General features: G+C 43.5%; 1 protein-coding gene across 3 annotated transcripts in view; it reads right to left on the reverse strand.

Moving 5' to 3' along the window:
* Positions 1-8486, reverse strand: part of GCLC (glutamate-cysteine ligase catalytic subunit) — a 50109-nt gene extending 41623 nt beyond the window's left edge. Inside the window, exons 1-2 of one of the 3 annotated variants that reach the window (XM_032593182.1) lie at positions 5747-5916; positions 4662-4735 (exon numbers count right to left, since the gene is read on the reverse strand). Coding sequence is in view for 2 of the 3 variants with exons in the window: in XM_032593181.1 (XP_032449072.1) it covers positions 7880-8029 (150 nt within the window). In the remaining variant the exon portion in view is untranslated. Of the gene's footprint in view, positions 1-4661; positions 4736-5746; positions 5917-7879 lie in introns of those variants that run through there. The other 2 variants (XM_032593181.1, XM_030315723.1) reach the window with 2 other exon arrangements.
* Between the last annotated feature and the right edge of the window lie 4825 nt (positions 8487-13311).

A 13311-nucleotide genomic window follows, 5' to 3' on the forward strand; every position in this document is an offset into this window, starting at 1 on the left:
GAGTATATGAAAGAGCAGCTTTTTCAAGACACTGGTGCCAAAGACACAAAGTGCCAAAGAGAGGTGCACAGATAAACCCAGAGGATCAGCAGAGGGCTCCTCCTTAGGAATTCAGTAGTAAGTCAATCCATACATGAGGCAAGTACCCAAAGCTAGGGCAGAGTTGTATTCCCACAAGCCAGAAAGGAACAACTTCTAATTCAGGGGCACTGGGGCAAATGCTCATAAAGGTCTTGCCTCAGTAGAAGAATTAGCCCTAAACTAGAGACTTCTCTGGATCTGCCTAATTACAAAATCAGGACCTCAAAAGATTAACCTATCTCTAAATTAACTATATTCAAGAACAAAGCTTAAGAATACTCAGGAAAACCCAAGTAACAAGCACCCAACAAGGTAAAGAATCCAATAAAAGATTACCAGGCATGCAAAGAAGCAGTGAAGCATATTCAGAATGAAAAGAATTAAAACTGAATTTAACCTTAAATAGCAAAGATGAAAATATTAGCAAAGACACTAAAACAGTTATTAATTACAACTGTATCCCCCATGTTCAAAAATGAGGTTAGAAGATAAATAAGCAAAAATCAATTTTATTTCAATATATTAGCAATCAATAATCAGAAATTGAAACTTAATAGCATTTACAATAGGAAAAAAATATGAAACCATGATAAACCTAACAAAAGACATGTAAGACTTGTACATTAAGAATGACGAGGGGCGCCTGGGTGGCGCAGTCGGTTAAGCGTCCGACTTCAGCCAGGTCACGATCTCGCGGTCTGTGAGTTCGAGCCCCGCGTCAGGCTCTGGGCTGATGGCTTGGAGCCTGGAGCCTGTTTCTGATTCTGTGTCTCCCTCTCTCTCTGCCCCTCCCCTGTTCATGCTCTGTCTCTCTCTGTCCCAAAAATAAATAAAAAACGTTGGAAAAAAAAAAAAAAAGAATGACGAAATACTGGGGCGCCTGGGTGGCTCAGTTTAAGCCTTCAACTCTTGATTTTGGCTCAGGTCCTGAGATCAAGCTCCGCACGGACAGTGCGGGAGCCTACTTGGGATTCTCTCTCCTGCTCTGTCTGCCCCTCCCCCACTCCTCTTTCTCTCCACCCCTCCCCCAATAAACTTAAAAAAAAAAAACAAACAAACTATGAAACACTGATGAGAGAAATTAAAGCTGTACTTGTTCTTGGGTCAGAAGACTCATTATGGTTAAAATGTCAATTCTTCCCAAACTGATCTATGGATTCAATCCAATTGCAGTCAAAACCCCAGGAGGGTTTGTTTGTTTTTGGTAGAAATTGCCAAACTGGTTCTAAAATTCATGTAGAAGTTCAAAGGGCTCAGAAGAGTCAAACCAAACTTTGCTGGAAAAGAACAAAGCTGGAGAGCTAACACTGCCTGATCTCACAATGTATTATAAAGCTACAGCAATAAAAAGAGTGTAGTACAGGCATAAAGATAGACATATAGATCAAATACAAAGAATCCAGAAATAAAACCACACACACAGACAACTGGTATCAGACAAGCCACAAAGGCCATATACCTCTGGCAGTGGAGAAAGGATAGTCTTTTCAACAAATTGTGCTGGGGCAACCAAAAGCAACAATCCATACCTTATACCACAGACAAAAGTAATTCAAAATGGGTCGTAAACCTAAATGTAAAGCCTAAGATTATAAAACTTCTAGAAGAAAATAAGGGAGCAAACTTTTGTGATCTTGGATTAAGGAAAGATTTCTTAGATACCACACCAAAAGTATAAAAGAACAAGTGGACAAACTGGACTTCATTAAAATGAACAACTTCTCTATTCTTCAAAAGACACCATTTGAGGCAATGAAAACAGACTGGGAGAACACATGTGTAACGTCTATTATCTGGGAAGAATTACATCCAAAATATATAAAGAATTCTCAAATTTGGTAACAAAAGAACAACTCAGGGGGCACCTGAGTGGCTCAGTCGATTAAGCGTCCAACTTCGGCTCAGGTCATGATCTCGCAGTTCATGAGTTCGAGTCCCTCATCGGGTTCTGTGCAGCTCAGACCCTGGAGCCTGTTTCAGGTTCTGTGTCTCCCTCTCTCTCTCTGCCCCTCCCTGTTCACAGTCTTTCTCTCTCAAAAATAAACATTAAAAAGAAAATGTTTTTAAAGTTTTATAGTTTCCTTAAAAAGTTAAACACATCACTCCTAGGGAATAATCAAGGTAGATAAAAGCATTAAGTACAAAGACATAATGTTCATATAAATTTTGTTTGTAAAAGCTAAAAATTGGATACAATCCAAACAGTGGATAAACAAATCATAGTATATCCATGCAACTCAGCAATGAAAGGGATGAACTACTTATACATGCAGCAAAAGGAATGAACCTCAAAATATATATGCAGCTTAAAAAGCCAGACCAAAAAAGTACATGCTATAGGGTTTCCTAGATATAAAACTCTTAGGAAATGCAAATTCTACTATGGTGACAGAAAGGAGATCATTGGTTGCCTGTGAAGCGGGAGGAAAGGAGGGTATTACAAAGGGGCACAAGAACATTTTTAGAATGATGGATGTTATTGTGACTGTAGTGATAGTTTCGCAGGTGTATACCTATATCAAAACTTATCAAACTGTACATTTTAAATATGTGCAGTTTGATGTATATCAGTTACATCTAAATAAAGGTGTTGAAATGTTTTTAAAAACCCACCTAACTTGGTTCAATCATGAATGAACAGAGATTAGCAAGCTTATTAGAATACGCTCCCATCCAATACCAGCAGCACCCGTAATGCCCCAAATACAGTTTTCTAAATTTAACAACACATTCAGATGCCTGGAGTATCTAAAATGTTCAGAAGCACAAATCCATTTTTTCCTTGATTTCACCACTGTGCTTTAGACATATGAATAAATGCTGTAAAACAATGTACACAGTGACAGCAGAGACAGAAAGATAAAACAACTTGGGTTTATAGGTCACAAAACACTCAATGACCTATGTAAGAAACCTGAATCTTGACAATGACTATCAAGAAATAGTTGTGCTCAATATCTAATTCTACTAAGTCAGTGTCTAGTAATGCATTTTTAAGACAATTTAGATTGTTAAAAGCAATTTAGAAATACTATAATTACCATCAATACCATCAAAAATAACTAAGATAATGAAATCTGAATAAACAAATGTAAGTTTGTTAGTTTAAAAATAAACCCTACATACAGGGATTACCTCATTCCCCAATGACTATGGCTATTTTTTTTCTTCAAGTTTGTATTTAAATTCCAGCTAGTTACCATACAGTGTAATATTACTTTTAGTTGTAGAATTTAGGGATTCATCACTTACATACAATACTCAGTGCCCATCACAATTGCCCTAATAGCCATCACCTATTGATCCACCCCCTGTCCACCTCCCCTCCAGTAACCCTCAGTTTGTTCTCTATAGCTGAGAATCAGTTTGACCGTGAGTATTTAGATGAGATATAGCAGATATTTTAAAACTTCCAAGTAGGGGCACCTGGGTAGCTCAGTTGGTTAAGTGACTGGCTCTTGATCTCCGCTCAGGTCATGATCTCACTGTTGTGTCACTCTGCACTGACAGCATGGAGCCTGCCTCCAATTCTCTCTTCTCTCTCCCTCTCTCTGCCCCTCTGCCACTCACGCTCTTGCTCACACACTCTCATTCAAACATTAAAAAAAAAATCTTCCAAGTAAACATTTTAAGTTACCATTTATGAGTCTTTGTTTAGTAAGTTAGGCACTTCCTTGTACACCATTTCATCAACATTATCCTATTTAATCTTAATAACCCTATGAGGTATTATCATCCCTATTTTATAGATAATAAAACTGAGGTTGAGATTAAGCAATCTGTCCAAGCTTCACATTCATTTACACTCAAATGGCTACTTTTATCCATTCTAGATTTATAGCTCAGGGTTATGTTACTTTTCTTACAGGATCATAAGCTTATTAATCAGCAAGCTATGCATTTTCTAAATAGTCATTTAAGCATTCTTACCCTACCACCCTTACCACAAGCAAATTTGTAGTTCAAAGTCAATGGATGACCTATCAGCACTGAATATACCCCACCCCAGTTTTACTGGCTTTATGCAAAGAACACACTCAAGTATTAAAGGCATATTATATTTTCCTAAGATCACATGCACTTTTCTGCAAACTACAGGACAATTACCTTCTTAACTTTGACAGCCACTACACTGGGTTAAAAAAAATTAGAAAAATTAAACGTTTGCTTTCAAATGTTGTTTCCTGACACCTTTACACCCTGTAGTGTGAACTGTGTAAAAGGAGATTTGATGAAATCTCATACATCGTAAATAATCCGAAACCTGGTATAACGTGTTTAAGAAATGGACCTGGAGTCAGACAGATTTCAACTCTGATAATGCCTCTGCCATTATTAAGTAGCAGAAAGGCCAGGAAGGCAATTAACACGAGAGTGATTAGGAAAAAATGAAAAGTTGTATTTAGTGCCACGTTTGCAGCATACATTTCCTAAGTTGGTCTTTTAATGAGTACACTCTGGTTATAAACAAAAACTGTACCTGAAAAGTTGTGTGTCAGCTGTGAAAAGGGAAGGGCTTTCTTTTTTGTATACATAGAATGCTTAGCAGGCAGGAGAGCACCCAGGAACATCCATCTTACCTCTCCCCCAAAGCCCCCATCCTGGGGCAAAATGAAGTGTTTTCCTGGTACCCAGGAGTTAGAACGTCTATCTCCTACAGAAACAGAATAAATGGTGGCTAGGGTTAGGACCGGTTAAACCAAAGGTGAAACATGCATCTGTAAACTGATCTGGGAATCTACTCATGCATAATGTTGTCACAGGAGAATACTTTGGAGTTCCAAAAAGCCAGCATACACACACCTTTACAGTACGACCCATTTTTATCCCAGCGGCTGGTGGCAGCCTTCTCCTTTCCTCAACAGCCTGAAGATTATCTATCTCCAGGTGAATTTCAAAGAATAACATTCTGGTTTGAAATTATGTACGTTGCTTTTTAAAAATCTTATTCAAATTATACTCAAACTATAGAAGTTATTAGAAGGGAGATTCCAACCCTGTCATTTTCCAAAAGAGGAAACTGAGGCTCACCATCACACAGGCAGTTTGGCAGGCCTTGGACTACAACATAAGGAAACTACAACTCCAGGGTTCCTTCTGATAAACACTGTCAGGTGTAAATACTGTCATAGTAACTAGGGCTGAGCATTTCCAAAAGTGGCAGGGTCTCCTTCTAACCACGGTTTGAAGGCTTTTTTTTTTTTTTGGAGGGGGTGGGGTGGAGAAGAGGACTTATGAGTACAACACCAAAATTTCCCAGTAAGAGCAGTAATTTGGTATCACACCAACACAGTCCAAATATCACATCTCAAACACCATTTTCTGTCTGGCAAGGCCATCCTTCATCTCCAGGGCCATACCACCCACCACACCCTTCTCTACTTTTATCTGCCCAGCCTGTTTCTGTTAATTCCCAAGGCTTCTGCATACAAACAGGCTTGCTTGCTGTCTGACCCTGCCTGCAGACTTCACTTGGTGGATGTGGTCTGTGAGTCCCTCTGAGCAAGGAATACTGCTAACACTGGAGTGGATGACTGCTCTCCTGCTCTTTTCAAAGGCTCGTCTCATCAAGGAAGCCTCCTGTGACAAATAGGACAGTATGGTTTTCGAACTCCTTAAGTGGCCACCATACTAAGAAATAATTTACATGTGACTCAATACATACCTGCTCAACATGCTCTCAAATAACCCAAAAGTTTGACCTAATACTGTTTGTGGTAATTGGTACTCTTCATCTTATTCCATTTCTTTTTTTCTTTTTTTTAAGTTCTGAAGAGAAGAAAACAAATCTAGGGAAATCCAAATTTATTTCTCAACCCACTAATGGATCGTGACCTGTATGTAATAGTAACGTTTTGGGGCACCTGGGTGGTAAGTTAAGCGTCCGACTTTGGCTCAGGTCGTGATCTCACAGTTCCTGAGTTCAAGCCCTGCATCAGGCTCTGTGCTGACAGCTTGGAGCCTGGAGCCTAGAGCCTGATTCAGACTGTGTGTCTCCCTCTCTCTCAGTCACTCCCCAGCTGGCACTCTGTCGTGCTCTCTCTCAAAAATAAACATTAAAAAAAAATTTTTTTTAAGTAGTAATGTTCTGTAACGTAAATGAGTAATTACTTTGACATGATACTAGAAGGAAGCATCAGCAAATATTTAGGCATGAGACTCCTCCCCGCCCCCGCTCAAAACATCACCTTCTCTATCTGCCCAAACAGAGATACCACAATGGAGAATTCGTGCCTGCAATACCACAGGTCAAGGATGTAAGAGAGAACCAACTTCAGGGAACTAAGGTTTCACTTAAGTGCCATTTCAGGAGAAGAGCGGGGTCCCCCCCCTTAACCATCTGAGCAGTCTTCACAATCTCACTTCTTCTCCTTACATCAGGCTGCCTATTTCTAACTTGATTGTCAAAACTTGAGGGTAGGAATTTTACTCTTCCTAAAAACCCTATACTCTGCCCAGACACATGATTGAAGCAGAATTTTCAAGGGGGCTGGAGAATAGAGGATAGATTGTAAAATGCCCACAATATACAAATGAACATGTATAATATCAGATGCTGTGAAGAAACAAAGAACTTCAGAATAAAACTGAAGAATTACCAGCAAACACAATCCTGTACACTTCTTTTCTGTCCCAAGTATGACAAACTCCTTCTAGTAGAAATGTGAATGACTGATCATTATACTTTTCTAACTTAAAACAGCACAATTCCTTCAACTGTAAAAAAGCAGAATTATCTTCCAATCTTAGAAACAGACAAACTAGTTTTGCAAGTAGACACAGAGATTCTGCATTGGCGTACCAGCACCTTGACGCTTAGGTCAAGAGTAATAACATGGACTAAAGATAAGCTTACACCTAAGCAAGCCATGGAAGACAGATGGTAAAAACAGATGCACTTTTCAAAAAAAGCATTTAATTATTTGAATTGTATCTACATGCGACTTTCAAAAACGGAACGGAGAGCGCAAAACGCTTTGGCAGAAAAAAACCTAAATCCAAAGGGGCAATGCTTTCCAGATCTTTCCCATAAACGATGGTTCAACATACTGCGAATACAGAAACATTTCACCTCTAGGCAGAACACATGTTGAAGCATTGATTTGTAAAGTTTAGACATTGGATCCAGGCCACGGAAAACCACTAACAAATCCCAACTGTGAAGCTTCAAGAATTCCCATTTAGAATTAAACAGGACAAGGAAGTTTCCTTCCCTTTAGGAAAACCGAGCCTTAATTTCTACAGAGGTGGTGCAGCAGAAGAGGGAGGAGGGTGAAGAGGGTGCGAGGTGACTGATGAGAAGTTGGGAGGTTTAAAACGTAATCTGCATGAGATGGGGCAGAAGCGAACATCCTTAAAACCTGACTCCTAGCAGCAATGGGCCTTCTAGGACAACTTTGTGCCTCTCTCACTGATCACAAAAACCCATTTTTACACGGTGCGGTAGATCTCGAAACGCGGCCGGCACATGTATCAGACTGAGAACTCCTAGAAGCACCAAATGTCACACCTGCTCAAGCTCGCGCCCTCCCAGCGCCTACCCCGTTTTTTTGAATAAAGGGGGAAACCCGTTAAGAATGAATGAATGGGATGGAGAAGTCTGGTGAGAAGGCTCAGGCAGGGCCCCACACCCCGGACGCGCGCCAGGCGAGGGCAGGGACAGCTCGTCCGAGGACCCTAGAGGCACACCGGATGACACGGACCACCGTGGGGCCCCGGGGCGCGCCTCGCAGAACAAAGGAGGCGCGGGGTGGCCTGACAGGGGCGCCAGGCGGGGGCGGAGGCCGTGGGCGCTCACCTCGTCGCCCCACTTGAGCACGTCCTTGTGCCGGTCCTTGACGGCGTGGTAGATGTGCAGGAACTGGAGGATCCCGTGCCGCCGCACGTGGTCGGCGTGGCGCTTGGTCTCCTCCCAGCTCAGCGGCGAGCCCTGGGACAGCAGCCCCATGGCTGCCCCCTCCTCCTTCTCGGGGCTGACGGCTGCCGCTCGCTCGGGGCGCTGGGCGCGAGACGGACACTCAGCTGCCCGCACAAGACGCCGGAGGCAGCAGCTGCTCCGCCCCGCGGGGGCGCCCTCGTGCCGCAGCCGGCGGAGAGAGGGAGGGTCCGCTCCTCTCCCGCTCCCCCGCGCGGGTCCTTGCCGCCCAGGTGACCGACTCAGGGGTCCGGCGCACCACACGGGCACAGAGGCAGAGAGCAGGAGGGCAGACTGGGCGGCTCTCGGCCAGGCGGCCTCGCCAGCTCCGGCTCCCGCCCCGCTCCTGTTCCCAGGCGGTGGCGACAGACCCCACCGCCGCGGTGCGGCAGCGGCTCCCGCTTCTCTTTGCCAGTGTCGTGCACTGGCTTCTTCCTACTTGTGACCAAGACCTGCGCCGCCACCGAGCATGCCCAGTCTTCCTATCTGCTCGCTCGCCGCTCCGAGGCGCGATCCGTAGCTCCGGATTTTATAGACTACGGGCGAGGGGCGGGGAAAGAAGGCGGTGCAGAAGAGGAAGCGTGGCCAAGCGCCCAAAGAAACACTGAGGAGGCTGAGGAGGAGGCGTGCGCAGGCGTGGTTGGGGCGGAGTCGAAGGGGAGGAGCTCACCGGGGGCCGGGAGAGTGAGATTCGCCCCTCTAAGCAAAGGAAATGTGTGGAAACTCGATTTCTAATCCAAAGAGATAAACTTTGTGTTGGAGAAGAAATGTGATCATTTGAATTAATGAACAACACTCTATATTCTCTGTGAGGTGAGAAAAGCCCTCACACTTATAAAAAAACAGGTGAGGGCAGCTAGGTATGGTAATGACTCAGTAGCTTGGTAGTCAGATAAAACACCTGTTCAATTCTCGTTTCCACTATTTACTGACTGTGGGACCTTGGGCAAGTTATTTCTACACCCGTGTAAACTTACATTAATTCTATCTTTTATGTTGTAAGAGTGTCCACGATGCAGACGTGCATAGAGTTGATGACCAATACATTACCTGGTTATTAAGAGAAATACAAGCTTGTGTATTTATACCATATGTATATATATGACAAGTATTTCTGTATTCTGTAATTATTTGACCTATATTCTTTGCACAAACACCATTCATTGCAACAAAAGGGACTTTGTCAACATCTACAGATGGATTTATTGAAGGAATATTCTCCAAAAGCATATCCCTCATCCAAACCTAATATTCATGACTAAAATGATGTTCATGTGAGCTTACAAAAGAGTAGAGGATTTTAGAAGCAGCTGGGGTTGACCCTATCCTGGTGGGAAAGAGAAGGAAGGCGGTATCTCAGCCCCAAGTTATTGTTCAATAAATATGTGTTGACAGAGTGCTGATGTGTCAGCGAGGGAGAAAGTGACAGCAACTAGATCACACACATGAGGCCAAAAGTGTATTCCATGAACTACAAAGTTAACATTTCTCAAGCACTTATTAACTAACTGCTGAGAGGCTATATGACAGAAGTCCCTTCTCCCACACCCTTCCTATTGGATGTGCCCCTCTTAGGGCTTGGGGACATGGAAACCCAAGGTTTGGTTATAATCCTACAGTGGAGTGTGTGTATGTGTGTGGGGTGTGTGGGGGGGCGTGGATTTGTGGGGGTGTTTGAAGCTCAGGAGAGGTTTCAATCCCCAGCACATAGCAAGGATAAAAACCAAGCTTCATTCTAATTTGTTCACAGCCAACTCGACCTCAGCTGCTGCTGCATCCACTCTTCTTTGTACCCTCTGCACCAACATCACCAGGCTTGTTTGGTCCTGGCTTTCCACTGACTTTTCTGCTTGGAAATCTCCACCTGACACATTCCTGTTTATCTGCTCAGTCCCAGTTATTCCTCTCCTTAATTTGGTTGCATTTGTACGTGTCTCTAGTTCTACATTATGATAGAATAATTTTAAAAGTATCTCTACACTGACTTCCTCTGGGATAGAGTTAATTTATGCCTTTTATATCTTCGATTCTGGAAAAGTGCTTCCTCTGTATCTTACTTCCTAAGGAAGGCAGGTAGTGTGGGGATCTAGGAGAGCAGTGTTGCTCATGTTTCACATGCAAGTGAGACATCTAAAAGAACACTTTTTATTCTCAAAATCTAGCATTTGCATGGGCCTGCATTGTTCAATACAATAGCCATCAGCTACATGTGGCTACCGAGCATCTGAGGAATGGCTAATTTGTAAAACTAATTTTAGCTTTATTTTAATCCACTGAAATATACATTTCAAACTTGAAATTCCATTTGGTTACTGGAAAACTTTTACATAAATTTGGAGCAGGTTGGGAATATGAATTTACTTTTTCACCTGTTAATTTTATAAAATGGAAATACAGATCAAGTATTTCCATTGAAATCTTAGTGGCCTAAGAGACCTACTGTGAGTGTAATACACATACCAGATTCAAAGACCGTACAAAAATAAGCATGTAGACACCTCATTAATAATTTTATATCAATTACATGTTGCCCTAACAGTATTTTGGATATGTTAAGATACAGTATGTGCTTAAATTAATTCACCTGTTTCTTTTCCGTTTTTAAAGGTGGTTAATGGGAAATTTAAGATTATCTTTGTGACTCGCATTCCACTTAATTGAAACAGCACAGGTGTAGACATTTACGCTTTGCAAAGCACACACTCTTCTCCTACACCTGCTGCATTTCCTCACAATACCTGAAGCTGGACTCTTGGGAGAGTGTCAATTTTAATGAACAAACAGGTATGGGGGGGGGAGTTCAGTAAGAGATTTAAGTTCAAGTCTAGCCAAAATTCTAGATAGCACTGCATGTAGTGAGAGCGCTGTAATTTGAGTCACTCAGTCCCAGGTTCCGGGTGACACAGAAGGGGGCCTCTCTTATTCGAATTCTAAGCAAGCACCCCCGAGAGCCCCTGGGCTCAGGACAATCCCAAATGGGGTGCAGCATGATGGTACTATTTGGCAGTTATGTCAAATGTAAACTGTGGCCGCCACAGTGCCTTAATCAATTGCTGTTACAAGGAGAAAAAATCCCCGGCACAGATCAACGGAATTACAGTCAACAGTCAATCCCCTCTATTTGACAGTGTTTTTCATTTTTAGGTTTACTTCTTCGGTACTTCTACGAGTAGGTTTTCAGCGACTAGCCCCAGACAGATCGTTCAGGGCTTTAATGACCACTAACGGGAAACAGTGCCCATAGACTGCAGAGTCAGCTCTTCTTCAGGCCTTGCTCAAAGCGGATTCCCGGTCACATCTTCCGCGGAAAAAAAGCCGGACTCAGTAGGCTTTAACCAACCGTTGCTACTGGCGATCAAGACGACGCTTTCACCTTTCACGCCTCCTAGCCCCGACAGTCGCAAGCCCCGCCTCCAGGGACGCCTGGAAAACTCGGACCACGGAGCAGTGAAGCTGGGGACCCGGAGCAACCGCGCGGCCGAGCTGAGCATGCTCGGAGGGCGGCTCGATAGCGGGAGGAAGCGGCGCGGGCGGCCGGCGCTGCACGCCGCGTCGTTGTTGTGATACAGCCCTCGCCACGTGACTGCGCCGGGCCCGCCTCCAGGCGCGCGGTGCCGCCTCCCCGTGACTCAGCACTTTGTGCCCGTTCTGTGCTAGAGGTCACTGCCGGGGAAGCTGCTTGGGGCAAAGTTTCGGCCCTCCACGCCTGACACTCTCCCATCCCCCACACCCGGCTGCTGCTCCTAAGTGTTGCAGCAGCCATTTCAGACTCTGGTTTTCGGGCCTCTTGAGTACGGAGGAAAAAAAATCTATTTCCCTGTGGTCATGCCAGTTCCAATTTTCCCTGAGTCAGCAGCTCCGATGATAGCCTGGAGCTGACTGCCCAAAGATCAAACGAGGAAAGCAGAGGGACTTGTGCCTAAGGGTCTCTAAGGGAGAAATTTGCAGGTTCAGGCCGCTTTGCAGTCACCCGCCCCAGCCCTTACTGCTCTGTTTGGCTTGAACGTCCTCTAGATGGTATCCCGGCGGTCGCAGTAATTTACTCTTCATGGTGCACCTGCTTTATGCCGAGCACTTTGATCTAGAATCCATGGAACAATCCTGGTTGTTGCCATGTTTTATAGATAAGGCAACTGAGATCCAGTAATAGTAACAGGTAGTGGCTACTCGGGGATCTGAACTACAGTGCACTTTCTACTACAACTCATAGTCTGGGTGGAGCTGAAGGCCTCCTTCTGTGGGGCTCCTGTCTTCTTGATGCCACCTCCGCTAAGCCCTTCTCTCCTCTGACATTCCCTTTCCCCCCAAAAACCTCTGTTCTGACGGTGAGGTGTTTAAGATTTTCTTGCTTTGTGTTTTAATTATTGGTAGAAACAACTAGTTGTTTCTCAACTCAAGTGCATACAGTACAAAATGCAAAAGATGCATAAAGGATTTTTTCCCTACCATCGCATTGTACTTGGAATTTGACTACACTGAAGAAATACCTCAGGGCTTTATCACAGAAGAGCAGTGCCTAAAAGACTGTGGTCTTCACCCTGGCTCAGGGGAGCATGCCCAGTCCTTCTAAGCAAAGTTGTGTTTGTTATCATCAGGGACACTTCCTTCTTCACCTGAGGTTTCTCTGCCAGCCTAAACATTCTCTGATGTCAATACCACTAAGTTAGTTGAAAAAGTGCAATTTTTTTTTTTGTATTGTGTAGTATTTCTAACACATGTTGCTGAGATATGTTACTGTCATTCTAAGTCGTCATAACACTGAACCACCGTCAACTCGATTTTTAAAGCCGACTTTTAGTTCATATGGATTTTTCAAAAATAAAAATGTGCTTATTTTCATATAGTCACAAAAGGTTTGCTCCCTCAAGTGAGGCCTATATTAAGATGAGGAAGCTTGAGTGTAAAGAAGATGGATAGGAGTCAATGGGGTGAGATTAAAGATGTGGGAATGAGAGAGGATGCCTTTAGAAGATCTCTCAGGAGACATGATGGAATCCAGGACACATGTGAAATGGTGAGGTTTTTCATAACAGTATCACGATCTTATCAGATGCTAGGGAAGCAGATAAGGAGGCCAAGACTGATGTGTTGGGACAGGGAAGGTAATAGCTCAGCCTAGTAGATTCACTCTCTTCACTGGAGTATGGTTAAAGAAACACAATTTTTTATTGCAGACATTTCCGAGCAAGCAGAAAAGTACAGAGGACATAGTGTAATGTACCTATTACCCATCTTCAGTATCACCACATAGCTAATCTCATCTCAGGTATTCACCCCCTCCCATTAATTTAAAGCAAATCTCACCGGCATCTGAT

The sequence above is a fragment of the Lynx canadensis genome, chromosome B2, assembly GCF_007474595.2.
Source record: "Lynx canadensis isolate LIC74 chromosome B2, mLynCan4.pri.v2, whole genome shotgun sequence".
NCBI lineage: Eukaryota > Metazoa > Chordata > Mammalia > Carnivora > Felidae > Lynx > Lynx canadensis.